The sequence below is a fragment of the Vombatus ursinus genome, unplaced genomic scaffold (assembly GCF_900497805.2).
Source record: "Vombatus ursinus unplaced genomic scaffold, bare-nosed wombat genome assembly UNPS02014832.1, whole genome shotgun sequence".
Lineage (NCBI taxonomy): Eukaryota > Metazoa > Chordata > Mammalia > Diprotodontia > Vombatidae > Vombatus > Vombatus ursinus.
In genome coordinates, this window is record NW_020954610.1 from 50,583,183 (window position 1) to 50,597,305 (window position 14,123).

Genomic DNA, 14,123 nt, shown 5'->3' on the forward strand with positions numbered 1-14,123 from the left:
CCCAGGGAAGGACATGTTTCAAGCTGCTTTGGCTCTTGCATGCCTCTAGCCGTGGGCTCAGTGATGCCTATGGCAACTAACCTTAGACAGGCAGGCCGGTCCAGAATGATGCGGGGGCGGAGATATGGTCCCTTTCAAAGTTAAGCAAAGGAGCAGTTTGGGTAAGGACAGCGCAGAAACTGAGGCAAAGAAACTCTGAAGGGAGCTAAGCCACATAGGCCTTGAGTCAGAATTGACTCTATCATTTTCTAGTCTGACAAGGCTTTATTAAGTACCTACCAAGATCCAGAAGCTGTGCCAGGTGTGTGTGTGTGTGTATGTGAGAGAGAGAGAGAGAGAGAGAGAAAGAGAGAGAGAGAGACGGACAGATGGACAGACAGACAGACAAACCCCTAGAACAGTCCCTCCCCTTGGAGAAATTTCCATTCTCCTCGGATATGGAAAGGAAGAATTCTTCCTCTCTTAGCTGTATGGGTAATTTCTAATTCTGAAATTTAGCGATGGAACCCCATATAGCTCCATGAACTTTGATTTTAGAATCGTAGAATTAAGCATAGAAGGGACCTTTGAGGTCACATATTCCATTAATTTTATAGTTGAGGACACTGAAGGCCAGAGAGGGTTAGTGTCTCCCCTTGAGTCACACAGGTATCAAATGGCAGAGGAACTGAGCTCCTCTGATTCCAAAATCAGTGATCTTTCCGCTGAGCAAAGATACTGTTTTGTAGTAATAATACTTAATAATAATAGCCAGCATTTAGAGAGTACTTTAAGTTTTGTAAAGTGCTTTATGTATACTAGCTCCTTTGATTCTTACAACAACCATATGAAGTAGGTTCTATTATTATATCATCTTAACAAAGGAGGAAACTGAGGCTGAGAGAGATTACTAGTTCCTCTGGATCATTCAGGTATAAAGTGTCCTAGATGAGATTTCCTGTTGCCAAGTCCAGCACTGTAGCCACCATGCTCCTTAGCTGTCTGAGAGAGAAGAGAGATATAAGATAGAGAACTCTGGATGGGGAGTCAAGAGACCTGAATGTGAATCCCAGTTGTGCCATTAGATAGTTGTGTGACCTTGGACAAATCACTTCTCCTCTCTGGGCCTCAGTTTCTTCATCTGTAAAATGAGTGATTTGGATTAGAGGCCCCTTCCACTTCTAGATCTAGAAATATGTCATGACTGCAATCTCCTTTATACCTCTTACCATTGTGAGTTTATGATTCTAGTCCAGCCCCTTGTCTTCAGGCAGCCTTGCAGCAAAACCAGAGAAGAAAAAATGGGCCTATCCCCATGGAAGTCAGGCAGAAGGCTTTAAAGAAATCAGCATACCTTGCTGTGTCTTCTTCTCTTCCCTTCTTAGTATTCTTCCACCTTCTGATCTGGGGATCTGAGTTGTGGAGGAGCCTTAAATACACTTGCCATGCACTTTGTCCATGGATTTGAGAGTGTCTCCCTCTACTTTCTTATCTTCTCTGAACCTATGACCAACCTACTCTTCTCTACATTAAGTAGTATCAATTTTATTTCTTTTTTTATGTTTTTCCGATTAACAGGCATTTACTTTCTCTCCTTCCACCTCCCCCAATCGAAAAAGAAAAAAGAAAAACCTTGTAACTATGTAAGGCATAGTCAATCAAAACCAATTCCGTGTTCAGAAATGTATGCCTCATTCTGTGACTTGAGCCTATTATCTCTGTTAGAGGAGGGCAGCATGCTTTATCATTAGTCTTCTGGAATCATGGCTGGTCATTGCATTGATCAGAGTTTTTAGGTGTTTCAAATTTGTTTGTCTTTACAATGTCGTTATAAAAATTGTTCTCCTGTTCTGCACATTTCACTCTTTATCAGTTCATGCAATTCTTCTGAAGTTTCTCTGAATTCATACCTTTCATCCTTTCTTATGGCACAATAATATTCAGTCATCCCCCAATCTATTACAGTTGTTCATAGGACCCATCTCCCCAAAATTTTTATCATTTGGGTGATCGCTTTTCTCTCTCTTCATGATCTAAAAATAAGACTAAAAAAAAAAAAGAAACCTCTGAGAGCATGTTTGTTCCCAAAGGCAAAAGCATGTATGGAATTGCTGAATTTCAGAGTTGGGAGTACCTGCAGAGGTTATGTATCTCTCTGAGAATCCTCTCTACGAGATTGTCAACAAATGGTTATCTGGCCTTCTTGAAAACCTCCAGTGAGGGGCAAGGACCCATTACCTCACCAAGGCATCCCATTCTATTTATGTGTATCTCTTTTTGTCGGGAGGCTTTTCCTTACACCAGCCGTAAATCTTGCCTCTCTGTGACTTCCATCCATCGCTCCGGACTCTGCTTCAGAGGCCAAGCAGGACAGGCCCAGTCTCATCCACATACTTGTAGGAAGCTAGCATATCTTACCTAAGTCTTCTTCCTAGGTTAAATATCCACAATTTCTTCATCTGGCCTCCTGCCTTCTCACCATCTTCTGGATTCACTACCATGTTAAAGCATCACTGTTATTTCCTAAAATAAGACACCCAGGATTGGACTGAACCCTCCAAACGTGAGATGACCAGGGCATGTACTCTCATCTTCCTCATTTTGAATACCTTCCTCTCTGTGTAGATTGGTCTTTGCACTTGTGGCTGCTATGGCATGTTGTCAACCTCTATGAACTTGCAGTTGACTAAAACCCAAGATCTTTTTTTTTTTAAACCAGGAAATTTTACCCAGCTATCCCTCCTCCTCTACCCTATACTCACATAGTTGATTTAAAAAAAAAAACTTATGTGAATAATTTATTTATATTTCTCCCTGTTAAAATTAATCTTTTTTAGATTTAAATTAAATTTCTAATATGTTGAGATGTTTCTGTATCTTAACTCTGTTAGCCAGCATGTTATTCTTTCCATTTTCTTGTCAGCTGTCCATCTAAGCCTTTATCCAAACTATTGATAAAATTGTTTACTAGTCTAGAACCAAGGAGAGATCTCTGAGATATATATATCTATATATATCTATAGATATCTATATCTATAGATATATATATGTTTTTTCTCTTTGTCTCAATTTCTCCCCTTCCCCCTTCCTTTCCCTTTCTCTCTCTCCCTCTTTCTCTCTCTCCACAAACAATATATACATGTATGTATATGTATACATGTGTTTATATATATATATATACATGTTTGTCTTTACAATGTAATAGTATAAATTGTTCTAGTTCTGCTCATTTCACTATATATGTATGTATATATATATATGTGTATGTGTGTGTGTGTGTGTGTGTGTGTATTATACATAGTATATGTAATGAATAAGTCCCAGAGATCTGGTACTAGACCATTCATGGCTATTCTTTTGATCCAGACATTCAACTAATCCTGAATATACTTAACTGCCCTGACATCTAGTCTACTTCTCCTGACTTTGTCCACAAGGAAAGCATGAGAGACTTTATTAAATGCTTTGCTGAGATATAAATATATAAATTTATAGCATTTTCATCTACTACCAGGCTGGTTATATTGTCAAGAAAAGAATAGGCATGACTTTCTTGATGAAGCTATGAACATTGCTTCCCTTTCTAAATGTAAACAAAGCATCTCTTTGATAAAATGTTCCAGAATTTTTTGCCAAGAATAAATGTCAAACTCTCCACTTCAAAGTTTGCACACTACTCTATTCAAAAGAAAATCCTTAGCCTATGGGAGAAATGACATATTCATCCACAGGAGAGGATGGGTGGGCTGTGGAGGGCTGCCTGAGATCACTAGTTCCCTAACATCCTCAGTCTTCCTTGGTTGCAGAGTCCGGCAGTGATGTCCCTGAATGGCTCCCTTCTGGCACATGGCTGCAAGTCCAGCCTCGTTGGACACCTCTCTTCTGGTGAAGCCTTTACCCACATCCACTTCCACACCTTCTGTGGTCTCCACAACCACTTGGAAGCTCAGCTTCAACATTCATGGCCTCTACTCAAGCAACTGGGAATTGCCAGAGAGAACCTCATCAGGGTGTCAGCCAAAGGAGGGGATGCACCAAGGGTGCTGCTTGAATTGACTACAGGCCCATGTTCTATGATGGCAGACGGAGATGTCAGGATGGAAAGCAACACCACTCAAACCAACTGGACCCTTTCTCTGGGGAACCATTGCCCTATATTAGAGGTACAGTCCAGTCTCAGTTTTTCAGGTGCATTCTACATTACCTGACCCTTTAACATTTCTTATTCCTCTCTCTGGCTTTTAACTCAACTTACACTTGTTATATACCTACTAAGCATCCAGAACTGTGCTAGGCATTGTGGAGTATATCCCTGGATTCTCTATAGCACCTAGCATGGACCAGCATGTAATAGCTGCTTAGTAGTATTTGTTAAATGAGCAAATGAATGAATTTCAGATAAGGGAATGTGGTATGTATGAAGTGACCAGGGAATGTTTCTGAACCTTGAAGGTTGAATAAGATTTGGCAGAGATGGAGAAGATAGGGTAGAAAGCTATTAGACCTTTTCTCCAATTTACCTCAGTGTTGACAAATCCAGAATTATTATTAATTATTAATATTTATTATTAATCAGGCTCTTAGGTCTTTAAGTCATCATGTATAGCATAACTCTGCTGGTAACTTTCTGCCAGTCCTTTGCCCACTTACCGCCCTGCCATATTTTTCTTTTGCCTTGTTCTCAATGATTCCATTCTCAACAAGAGGGTTGAAGAGGAGCTATTACCAGTGTGTCACTGTCATTGCTATCACAGTTAGGTGATAGCTGCAGGAGATGGCAAGGCAGTAAACTGCCTGTTTTCTTGCCTTCTGGAAGTTTACAGTGTCATTTGGAAGTCGGCATGAGAAGACATTCAGAAGAACAAAAGAATGAATTATGCCCTAAGCATTCTGAAAATTAACCTGTGTATGAATTATTGCTGACTGAATTGTTAAGTGAATTAGTTTGTTCATCAACTGATTGCAAATATTTATGTATCAACTCTATATGATACCTCCATGAGGAAGATACAAAGATGTATAAGACAGAGTCCCTGTCTTCAAGGTTCTTACAATCTAGTGAAAGGAATAAGATAGGTATGTAAATAAGTGGAACATCAAAAAAATTTGGCAAGTACCTAGGAGAGGGAAGACTTAAATATTATAAGAGTTTGGAGGAGGAAGGGAGGTCCCTTGATGGTGGTGGTGGTGGTGGTGGTAGCGATCCACTTTATGGTAGTCTCCCCAGAGAGGAGAGATCAAGGAAGGCTTCATGGAGGATGCATTTTAACTGTTGAAGGATGGCTGGGATTTGAGGTAATGCATTCCAGATATAGAAAACAGCAAGGGTAGAGATGAGAAAATACAGTTTATGGCAAGTAGTCATCTAGTTTAGCTGGAGCATGGAGGACATGAGGGAGAGTACTGAGATAAGGTAAATTGACTGGGGCCTATTTGTGAAGAGCCTTGAATGCCAGCATAAGAAAGTTGGGCTTTATTTCACAGGCAGTAGGCAGGGGGAGAGGGAGCTATTAAAGATTTCTGCATAAAGGAGAGATGTGATCTAAGCCATGCATTGGGAAGATTAACCTGACCTAGAGTAATCCCTAAAGTCAGGGGTATGCTGGTAAATGTTTAATAACCGTTTCTCTGAAAACCATAACACGCTTTTAAGTTTAATCTGAATGATGAACATTTTCTCCATCACTTTCTGAAGTCTAGACAATAGACAAAATAATAAATCAAGTCCTGATTTGTAGCATTTACTGATTTCTGAGGTGTAAATGCTCACACTGAAAATGTAATAGTGGGCTCTCCTAAGCCCATACTAGCTGGCTCCAGCATACCCCTGCCAGTGACTATGCTATGTAGGACAGAGAGGCCCTGGTGCAAGGAAACTAATTCACAGAGTGAAATCGTGTGCCAAATAGAATCTATTATCTTTGAGGGAATGCCTCTTAGCCAATGTATACCAGACTTGAGAACTCCCCTAATTTTGTTTTCCCCCCCATTTGCCTAAGGATGTGGGGGTTCTTCTGGTCATTCTACAGCCTCTCTGATCCATCAAGTATAGCCCATGCTCTATAAAACTTTACTTTTTTTTCTTCCATGATTGCAGAAAGCAGGCTTTCCACAGAGCCTGGCCACCAGGGGCTCCTTCAGGGCTGGGTTCTGTGACGGTGACCTGACCATGGCCCTCCAGAGCGATGAAGGAGATGCCCATGTGCACTTAGCAACTTCTTGCAGACAAAAACCCTTGGTGCAAGGAAGCCTGCACCACTCCTTCAGGCCTCTGAGCCGCCTGGGGCTGCCTCCCAGCAGTGCCATCCACCTGCAGGCAGGGTTGGGCCCTGCCCCACACAGCTCCTTGACTCTCCAAGTTGGGCAGTGTCGGCTTCAGGGCAGAATGGAGTTCCAGTCCAGGAACAGAACCCAGTGGGTACTGGAGACAGAGACGGAGTGTGATCTACTGCAGGTAGGTCTAGACGAGGTGGAAGAGAAAGAAAAGCTCAAGGGAACAGCATCCTGTGGTCGTTATCATACTAATGGTGGGAAATGCCAAATGGTTATAACTTACAATTGTGTAACACATTGGAAGTTCAGAGTGCTCTCCTTGAAACAATCCACTTTATGGATGAGGAAACTGAGGCTCTGACAGGTTAAGGAGCCTGGCCAGGGTCACATAGAGTGACAAAGTAAATAAGCTGAGTCACTCCATACTGGGTTTTAGGATCCTAGATCTATTAGAAATACAAGTTTATTAATTAACCAGACAGTTGCTAAGACACTTATTGACTGGTATAGATTACCCTTCCAGCCAATAATCCCAACTAGCAAGAAAAGCTTAAGAGTTTATGTACCTTTCCAGTGGGATTCTGAATGATTCTGAGAAGTTATCTGTAGCTTGTAAATCTTGCCTTGTAGCCACATCTCAAGAAAACATTGTTATCCAACAAAAAAAGAAGGAAAGGTGCTTCGTAAATTCTGGCTGACTGGTTTTAGCTCTACAGCTGAGAGTTCAATATTCTTTTTTTTATTAATTTATTTTGATTTATCAACAATCACTTCCATAAGCTTTTGAATTTTGAGTTTTTCTCCCCCTCCCTCCCCAAGACAGTGAGTGATCTGATATGAGCTATACATATACATTCCTATTAAACATATTTTCACATTAGTGATGTTGTAAGGAAGAATTAGAATCAATAGGAGGAACCACAAGAAAAAGAAAACAAAATGAAACGAAAAAAAAGAGCAAATAGTATGCTTCAATTTGCATTCAAACTCCATAGTTCTTTCTTTGGATGTGAATAGCATTTTCCATCATGAGACCTTTGGAGTTGACTTAGATCCTTGCATTGCTGAGAAGGACTAAGACTTCAATATTCTTTAATAATTAATATCAGAGCAAGGATTCGAACCCAGGCCTCTTAATTCCAAAACTCAGCAAGTTTTCCAGCACACCACACTGCAAATGTGGATTAAGGTCCTTTTAGGGTCATTTTGAATGCGTGCATTTGGATGTGAGATTTGTTTGTGAAGCAATAAAGATGGACACCCCCTCTAAGTCCTTGCAGGGCAGTGGGTGGGGAAGGGAGGGAAGATTAAGATTCTCTAAGTGGCATCCTGGAAAAAAATGCTAGACTGAGGCAATCTGATTTTGCCTCTATTTTCACTACACTTGGGGAGTTGGGAGGGGAAAGAAGGGGGAGGAAAGAGGAACAGGAAGAAGAGGAGGAGAAGGAGGAGGAGGAGAAGGGAATCCTTTTTTAGAGCTCCAGCCTTAGTGACATAACCCTTCTCCTCAGGCAATGTGGTGTGGTGGCAAAAAAAGATGAGTTTGAAGTCCGATGACTTCAGTTTAAATCATAGCTGTTAACACTTAGTTGCTTTAGCAAATCAGAGTTAACTTCCCCAAGCCTCAATTTCCTCATCTATAAAATGGGGCTAATGATATTATCACTACCAACCTGGCAGGCTTATTGTTCAAAAAGCACTTTGTAAACCTCAAAGTGCTTCTGCAAAGTGAGGGGATTATTTATATCTCTCCTTCTCTAATCATTCACTGACTCATTCCTCCTCTCACTCCTTAATCCTCGTTCCAGACATCTGGACACTTGGGCTGCAATTTGCCTTTCATCCAGTTAGTCTAGTCTAACTTCCTGCCAGCCTATCTTCTGACCCTCATCAATCTAATGGCTTCCCATACTCCCACACCCTGCTTAGCAACTCTTTAGCATTTATGAGCACATTAATTATTCTCTCCCCTCCAATCCAACATGCTTTCTCCTATGCCAAGACATCTGTGATTAAAGTGTTTAGTCTGGTCGTACAAATGGGATTAGCCAAGAGGAGCAATGCTTGAGGGGCAGTAAGAAATCCTTGGTGTGGAGCTGATGGGGGCATTTTATCTGATTGGTGGTAGGACCTTGGAATCCCCGCCCAGATGCACCTCAATGGATCAACTCAGGTTGCCGGCTGTCAGGTTAAGCTGCTCTGCACCCTCTTGACGGGTGGCCAGACAGCCTTCTTGGAACTCAGGGGAGCGTGCCAACCACAGCTCACCATCCGGGCCATATTCAGGCACACCTTGCCAGAGCTCTGGGCCATTCCAGAGGAGACCAAGCTGTCTTTTCAAGCTGGAAAACAGACCAAGTACCAGCTGGACCTGAAGCTGAGATCAGGAGCCTGTGAAATCCAAGCCAATGGGGATCTGCAACTGGAGAGAAAGTTCCAGTGGAGGGGGCTGGTGGAGAATTCCTGCAAAGCACTGCAGGTACTTCTGGAGGGAGAGGTATCGGAAGCGGGTGGGACCTTGTGCTCCCCAACCTGTGAGACTGGGCAGGAAAAGCAATGAGTCACCAAAGTGCTTACAATCTGTCTGTCAAGCAGTCTGCTAAGGGCTGGGAATTCAAAGAAAAACTGAAAACAGCCCCTGCCCTCAAGGGGCTATTCTAATGGGGGAGACAAAGTGCACATAAATCAATTTAAGCAAGATACAGATGCCTTCAGAGTATAGTAGATACAAAGCAACCATAGAGAAGATGGCATTAGGACCTGGGGGGACCGGGAAGGGCAGAAGGTGACATTTGAGTTCAGTCTTGAAGGAAGCCAGGGATTCTAAGAGGTAGACATGAAAAAGAAGTGTCTTTCAGGCAGGGAGATGGGAGTTGGAGCATGGTTAATGAGAAATAACAAGTATGCCAGTTTGGATGGACCATAGAGTCATGAAAGGAAGGTATTTGTAAGACAACAAAAGATGGGAAGGATCCAGATTGTGAGAAGCTTTAAATGCCAAATAAAGGGCTTTATATTTGGTCCTAGAAGTAATAGAGAGATACTAATAGAGAGGCAAGTAGCTGGCATGCTGAGTAGAGCACTGGGCCTGGAATCAGGAAGACCTGAGTTCAGATCTTCTTGAGATACTAACAATGTGACCCTGGGCAAGTCAGTTAACCTCAGTTTGCCTCTGTTTCCTCACCTGTAAAGTGAGGGTCATAAAAAGGGCACCTATATGCCAGGATCAGTTGACTTAATATTTGCAAAGTGCTTTGCACAGTGCCTGGCACATAATAAGGCAATCTAGAAATGTTATTTATTATTATTGACTCGTGCTTGGATTGGATTTAAATAAGGCAGAGTTTTGATCCTCTTTGAAAATGAAGGACAAACAAACATTTATTATTATTATTATTATTACTAGAGTTTGTTGAGTTTGTGTGTAGAAGTATGGGTTTGACATGGTTATATCTACACTTTAGGGAAATTATTTTGGGAGTTGTGTGGAGGACCAGTTGGAATAGACAGAGACATGAGACAGAGACTTCTAATTAGGAGTCTTACTACAGTAGTCCAATAAAAGGTGATGAAGGATTGGTGGCTCTGTGAGTACAAAGAAGGAGATGTGTACAAGAAATGTTATGGCGGTAGAAACAGCAAGATATGGCAATTGAGTGGATATGTGGGGTGAGTGAGAGTGAGAAACCAAGAGTAATACTGAAGTTTCCAACTTGGGTGACTGGGAGAATGGCAGTACCCTTAACAGTAACAGAAATGTTCAGAAGAAAGAGAAAGATAATGGGACCTATGGGACATCTACTTTGAAATGTCATATAGGCAGTTGGTGGTGCTCTGAGAATAAGCTGCATAGAGATAATAATTGAACCCTTGGGAGATCACCATGACAGGGTGGTGTGGAGAAAAAAAGAAGGGTGAGCAGGACAGAGCCTTGGGATAATGGGCATAACATGGGTAAAGATCCAGCTAGAGACTGAGAAAAAATGGCCAGACAGGTCAGAGAGGGGAACCAAGAAGATGGTTTCACAAAAACTCAGAATACTTAGGAAGAACAGGTAGTTGCCAGTGTCTAAGACTGCAGAGAGATCAAGAAAGATGAGGATGGAGAAAACACCATTAGTTTTGACATTTAAGAGATGACTGGTAGCTTTGGAGAGAGTAATTTCAATTGAATGATGAGGTTGGAGACCAGACTGCAAAATTTTCAAGAGGATTAGAGGAAATGAAGTGTGTAGATGACATGTTCAAGGATTTACCTGAAAAGGGGAGGAGAGATATAGGATGATAGCTATAAGAGATGATAGGGATATAGTTGTGTGCGTGTGTGTGTGTGTGTGTGTGTGTGTGTGTGTGTGTGTGTTTTAAGGATAGGAGAGATGAAGACTTTAAACAGACTGCAGAAATAAACATTAACTCACATGGCCAAAACCTAAGAGAAACCAGTGTAGGTCTAATGGGAAATCAGTCATTATGCAGTACCAGGCATAGCTAGAAGGACCATTAAGTGCTTAATGAATGCTTTGTAATGATAATAATGATTCGCCTGAGTAATAATGAAAATAAGCCGAAAAAATAAGCTCTGCCTATGGGCCCTACTGCTGGGGAGGCTGAGGCTGGTGGATTGCTTGAGCTCTGGAGTTCTGAGATGCAGTAGGGCTAAAATCAATTGTACGGTACCAATATGGTAAGCCCTTATGAGTAGAGGCCACAAGGTTGCCTAAGGAGGGGTGAACTAACCCAGGTGAGAAAAATGAAGCAGGTCAAAACTTTCATGCTGGCCAGTATTGGGATTGGGCCTGTGAGTGGCTGTTGTTGCATTTGTAAAGCACCTTGTAAATTTCACAGATTCTGGCACCAATGATGATGATGATGATGATGATGATAATGGTATTGGATTAGAAGACCTCTAAAGTCCCTTTTAACTCTTTACTCTAAACACTGTGATCCTATGACCTGGTGGCTTTTTTTAAACCTCTCCAGGCTCTTGGGGCCCCACGTCGGATTGATGGTTCAGGCTACGTGGTGGTGAACAGTATGGATCTGGATGCCCAGATGTTGGTCACTGTAGATGACAGCACCCTTCGAGGCCTTCTCGTCCTGAAGGCCACTGAGGTGAGTGGGTCATGAGCCAAGTACTGGATATTGGGTTTGAAAGGCACCCTGAGTAGCTAACTCTCTTCTGACAGAGCTAGAGTCTGGGGAGAATCTCTGACAGTAAAAAAAAAATCAATAAACATTTATTAAGCACCTACTATATGCCAGGCACTGTGCTAAATACTCTGCATGAGTACTCATTCATGTTACCTAGAAGAAAATGAAAGATGAAAGTTTTGAAATTGGGAAAGGCCAGGGCTCTTCACATAAGAGAAAAACCCCAAGGGGTAAGGCATTAAAGACTTCCTTCTGCTCTGAGGATGAGGCAGTGTAGTACCGTGGGAAGAGTTCTCCATTTAGCATCAGGAGACCTGGGTTTGGATCTTTTCTCTGTCAATTTACTATCTGTGTGAACTAGTGACTCCTCTGGTCTCCCACTGCCTGAAGGCCATACTTGTTACATTTCACCTCCTCCTCCAGGGTTATCCAGTTCCCATTTTAGGGGATTGTCTAGTGTCTCTGCCCTTAACTTCATCCTTTCCCTCAATTTTAGGGAGTCTCCTTCACCCCAGTTCAATTAAACCATTTACCAGTCAAATTAACTTTTACAAAGAAATATTTGCTACATATAGCAAGCTATAGCAAGCACACACATTAAAACCCCTCTCCCCCCACCACATACAGGCATGGAAATTCCTCCTTAAGCCACCTCAGTCTCTGGGGAGGAGGAGGGAGGATTAGGTTCACAAATTCCCACAGTTCCCACACTGCCTAGTCCCGCCAAGTTCCAAGTCCAGAGCTCCTCTTTGGGTTCAAGCCATGGTCACCTTGGCTTCTCAGGGCTTTCCTGCTAGACTGGCTACAACATCTGGCCTGGAATCCTGTCTCCAAAGCCACTGGGGCTTGAGTCTGGGACCAGAGACTCTGAAAAGGACGACCTAGACAGACAAAGTCCCAATCCCTTTTCTCAGGTCCAAGGGGCCCCAAGGGGCAAGGGCTACCTTCCCTCACCCAGGTCAGTTCTTGGTACCCATTCTGTGGGTGAACAGGACCTTTAACTCCTACTGGATACCACCAGAAAGAAATAAAGTCAGATTGTCTCAGTCTGGTAGATTTAAAGTTCAGCCTGTTCTGGCTATGTAGCCAATGGAAAAAGGCTATTTCCATCCATGTGGTAGGGGAACACAGAATGTCTCTTCCCAGAAGCAAATCCCTGGTATCTCCCAAGTGGGTGCCTCCATATTAGGGGATCTGGAGATGCTCAAAGCAAAGCCTCATTACATATGAGACCCTGGTTAAGTCCCTTTACCTTTCCGGGTCTCAATTTCCTCATCCAAAAAATAAAGGGGTTTGGCAAGATGAGCTCTACAATCCCCTCCAGTTCTAAAGTTATGATCCCGCTATTTAAGGCCCTAATTTCCTGAGCAGTGGGAATAGAGAATCCAAGGAATATCCTCAGCAAGAAACTGTGACTTTCCCCCTAGTATTCATTCTCCTTTTCTTTCCAACTCCCTTTTTAAAATCTTATTTTTATTGACAGCTTTTGTTTTATTTTTACATCATCTTCATTCCTGAACATCTTTTTCACCTCTTCCCTATGCAGTGAATCATCATCCTTTTAACAGACATTAAAAAGGAGAAAAAAAATTTTAACTAAAGCAACTAAACTATTTCTGATAGTTTATGCAATATTACACATTCATGGTTTATGTGGTACATTTTATCTACTCTTTTCTAGGGTCAATCTTGGCCATTATAATTACACAGCAATCAGTTTAATTTTTTTGTTTTTCTTTCTCTTTAAATTGCTGTAGGTATTGTGTATGTTGGTTACCTGCTTCTATTTATTTTACTTTACATCAGTTCATATGTCTTTCCATGCTTCTCTGAATTCGTCATTCCCATCATTTCTCACATCACAGTAAAACTCCACTGCATTAATTCACCACAATTCATTTAACCTTTTCACCAATCCATGAGCACTTACTTTATTTCCATTCTTTGCTACCACAGAAAATGCTGCAATGAATATTTTGGCATTTGTGGCTCCCATTTCTTTTTCACTTGACCCAGACACACCAAGAACTAGACATGCTGTTTACCCACAACCTCCCTGATGCTCTCCACTTTGGCATCCCAACTCGGACCCTGGCAGATGTGACCACAGTGAGAAGTAACCATAGTTACAGGCGTACCATCCGGTTTGGCATGGACAGCAAGCAGGTGAGAGGGAAAGGCCCTTTGGACGCTGTCCAACACAGCATTGAGGGAGGAGTCCTGTGAACACTGCCATTTTAGCTGATCTTTTGTATCCTTTGTTAATGGCCAACAGATTTCTGAAGAGCTCAGCTTCACTCAACAATCAGACTACATTTCCCTCGACTACAAAATCCGACACAATGTCCCAACATTGCAGGCATTGGGGTTAGAAGATAAGATAGACTTGCAGGTAGGTTGCCCCTCTCACCATTTCTCAGGCCTCTCTCTAATCTCCCCAAAAGACAGTTAGTTTGAAATACCTTTAGGGAGGCAACTTGGTAGAATTGAAGGTCCATTCAGCTAACAGCCAGAAGACCCAGCTTATAGTCTCAGCTCTTCCATTAACTAGTCCTACGACCTTGCGTAAATTACTTCCTAAGGAGAAGCAAGTTGTAGAAGGGAAAAACAAAAATAACCAGGTTTTCAAATCAGAGGACCTGGGTTTGAATTCTGCCCTTACTGATCCTGTGTCTCCCCTCTCGGGCCTCAGTTTCCTCAGTTTACAAAGTGAGGAGGAT

The 14,123-nt window shown here is 42.1% G+C and overlaps 1 protein-coding gene across 2 annotated transcripts in view; it reads left to right on the forward strand.

Moving 5' to 3' along the window:
* Window positions 1-2,466: 2,466 nt before the first annotated feature.
* The window catches only part of LOC114025554, a 76,663-nt gene continuing 65,006 nt past the window's right edge, over window positions 2,467-14,123 (forward strand). The window contains exons 1-7 of one of the 2 annotated variants that reach the window (XM_027839013.1): window positions 2,467-2,542; window positions 3,786-4,142; window positions 6,077-6,433; window positions 8,381-8,731; window positions 11,233-11,364; window positions 13,420-13,569; window positions 13,679-13,795. In XM_027839013.1, the coding sequence (XP_027694814.1) occupies window positions 3,798-4,142; window positions 6,077-6,433; window positions 8,381-8,731; window positions 11,233-11,364; window positions 13,420-13,569; window positions 13,679-13,795 (1,452 nt within the window). In that variant the 5' untranslated portion in view covers window positions 2,467-2,542; window positions 3,786-3,797. Of the gene's footprint in view, window positions 2,543-3,724; window positions 4,143-6,076; window positions 6,434-8,380; window positions 8,732-11,232; window positions 11,365-13,419; window positions 13,570-13,678; window positions 13,796-14,123 lie in introns of those variants that run through there. The other variant, XM_027839014.1, reaches the window with a different exon arrangement.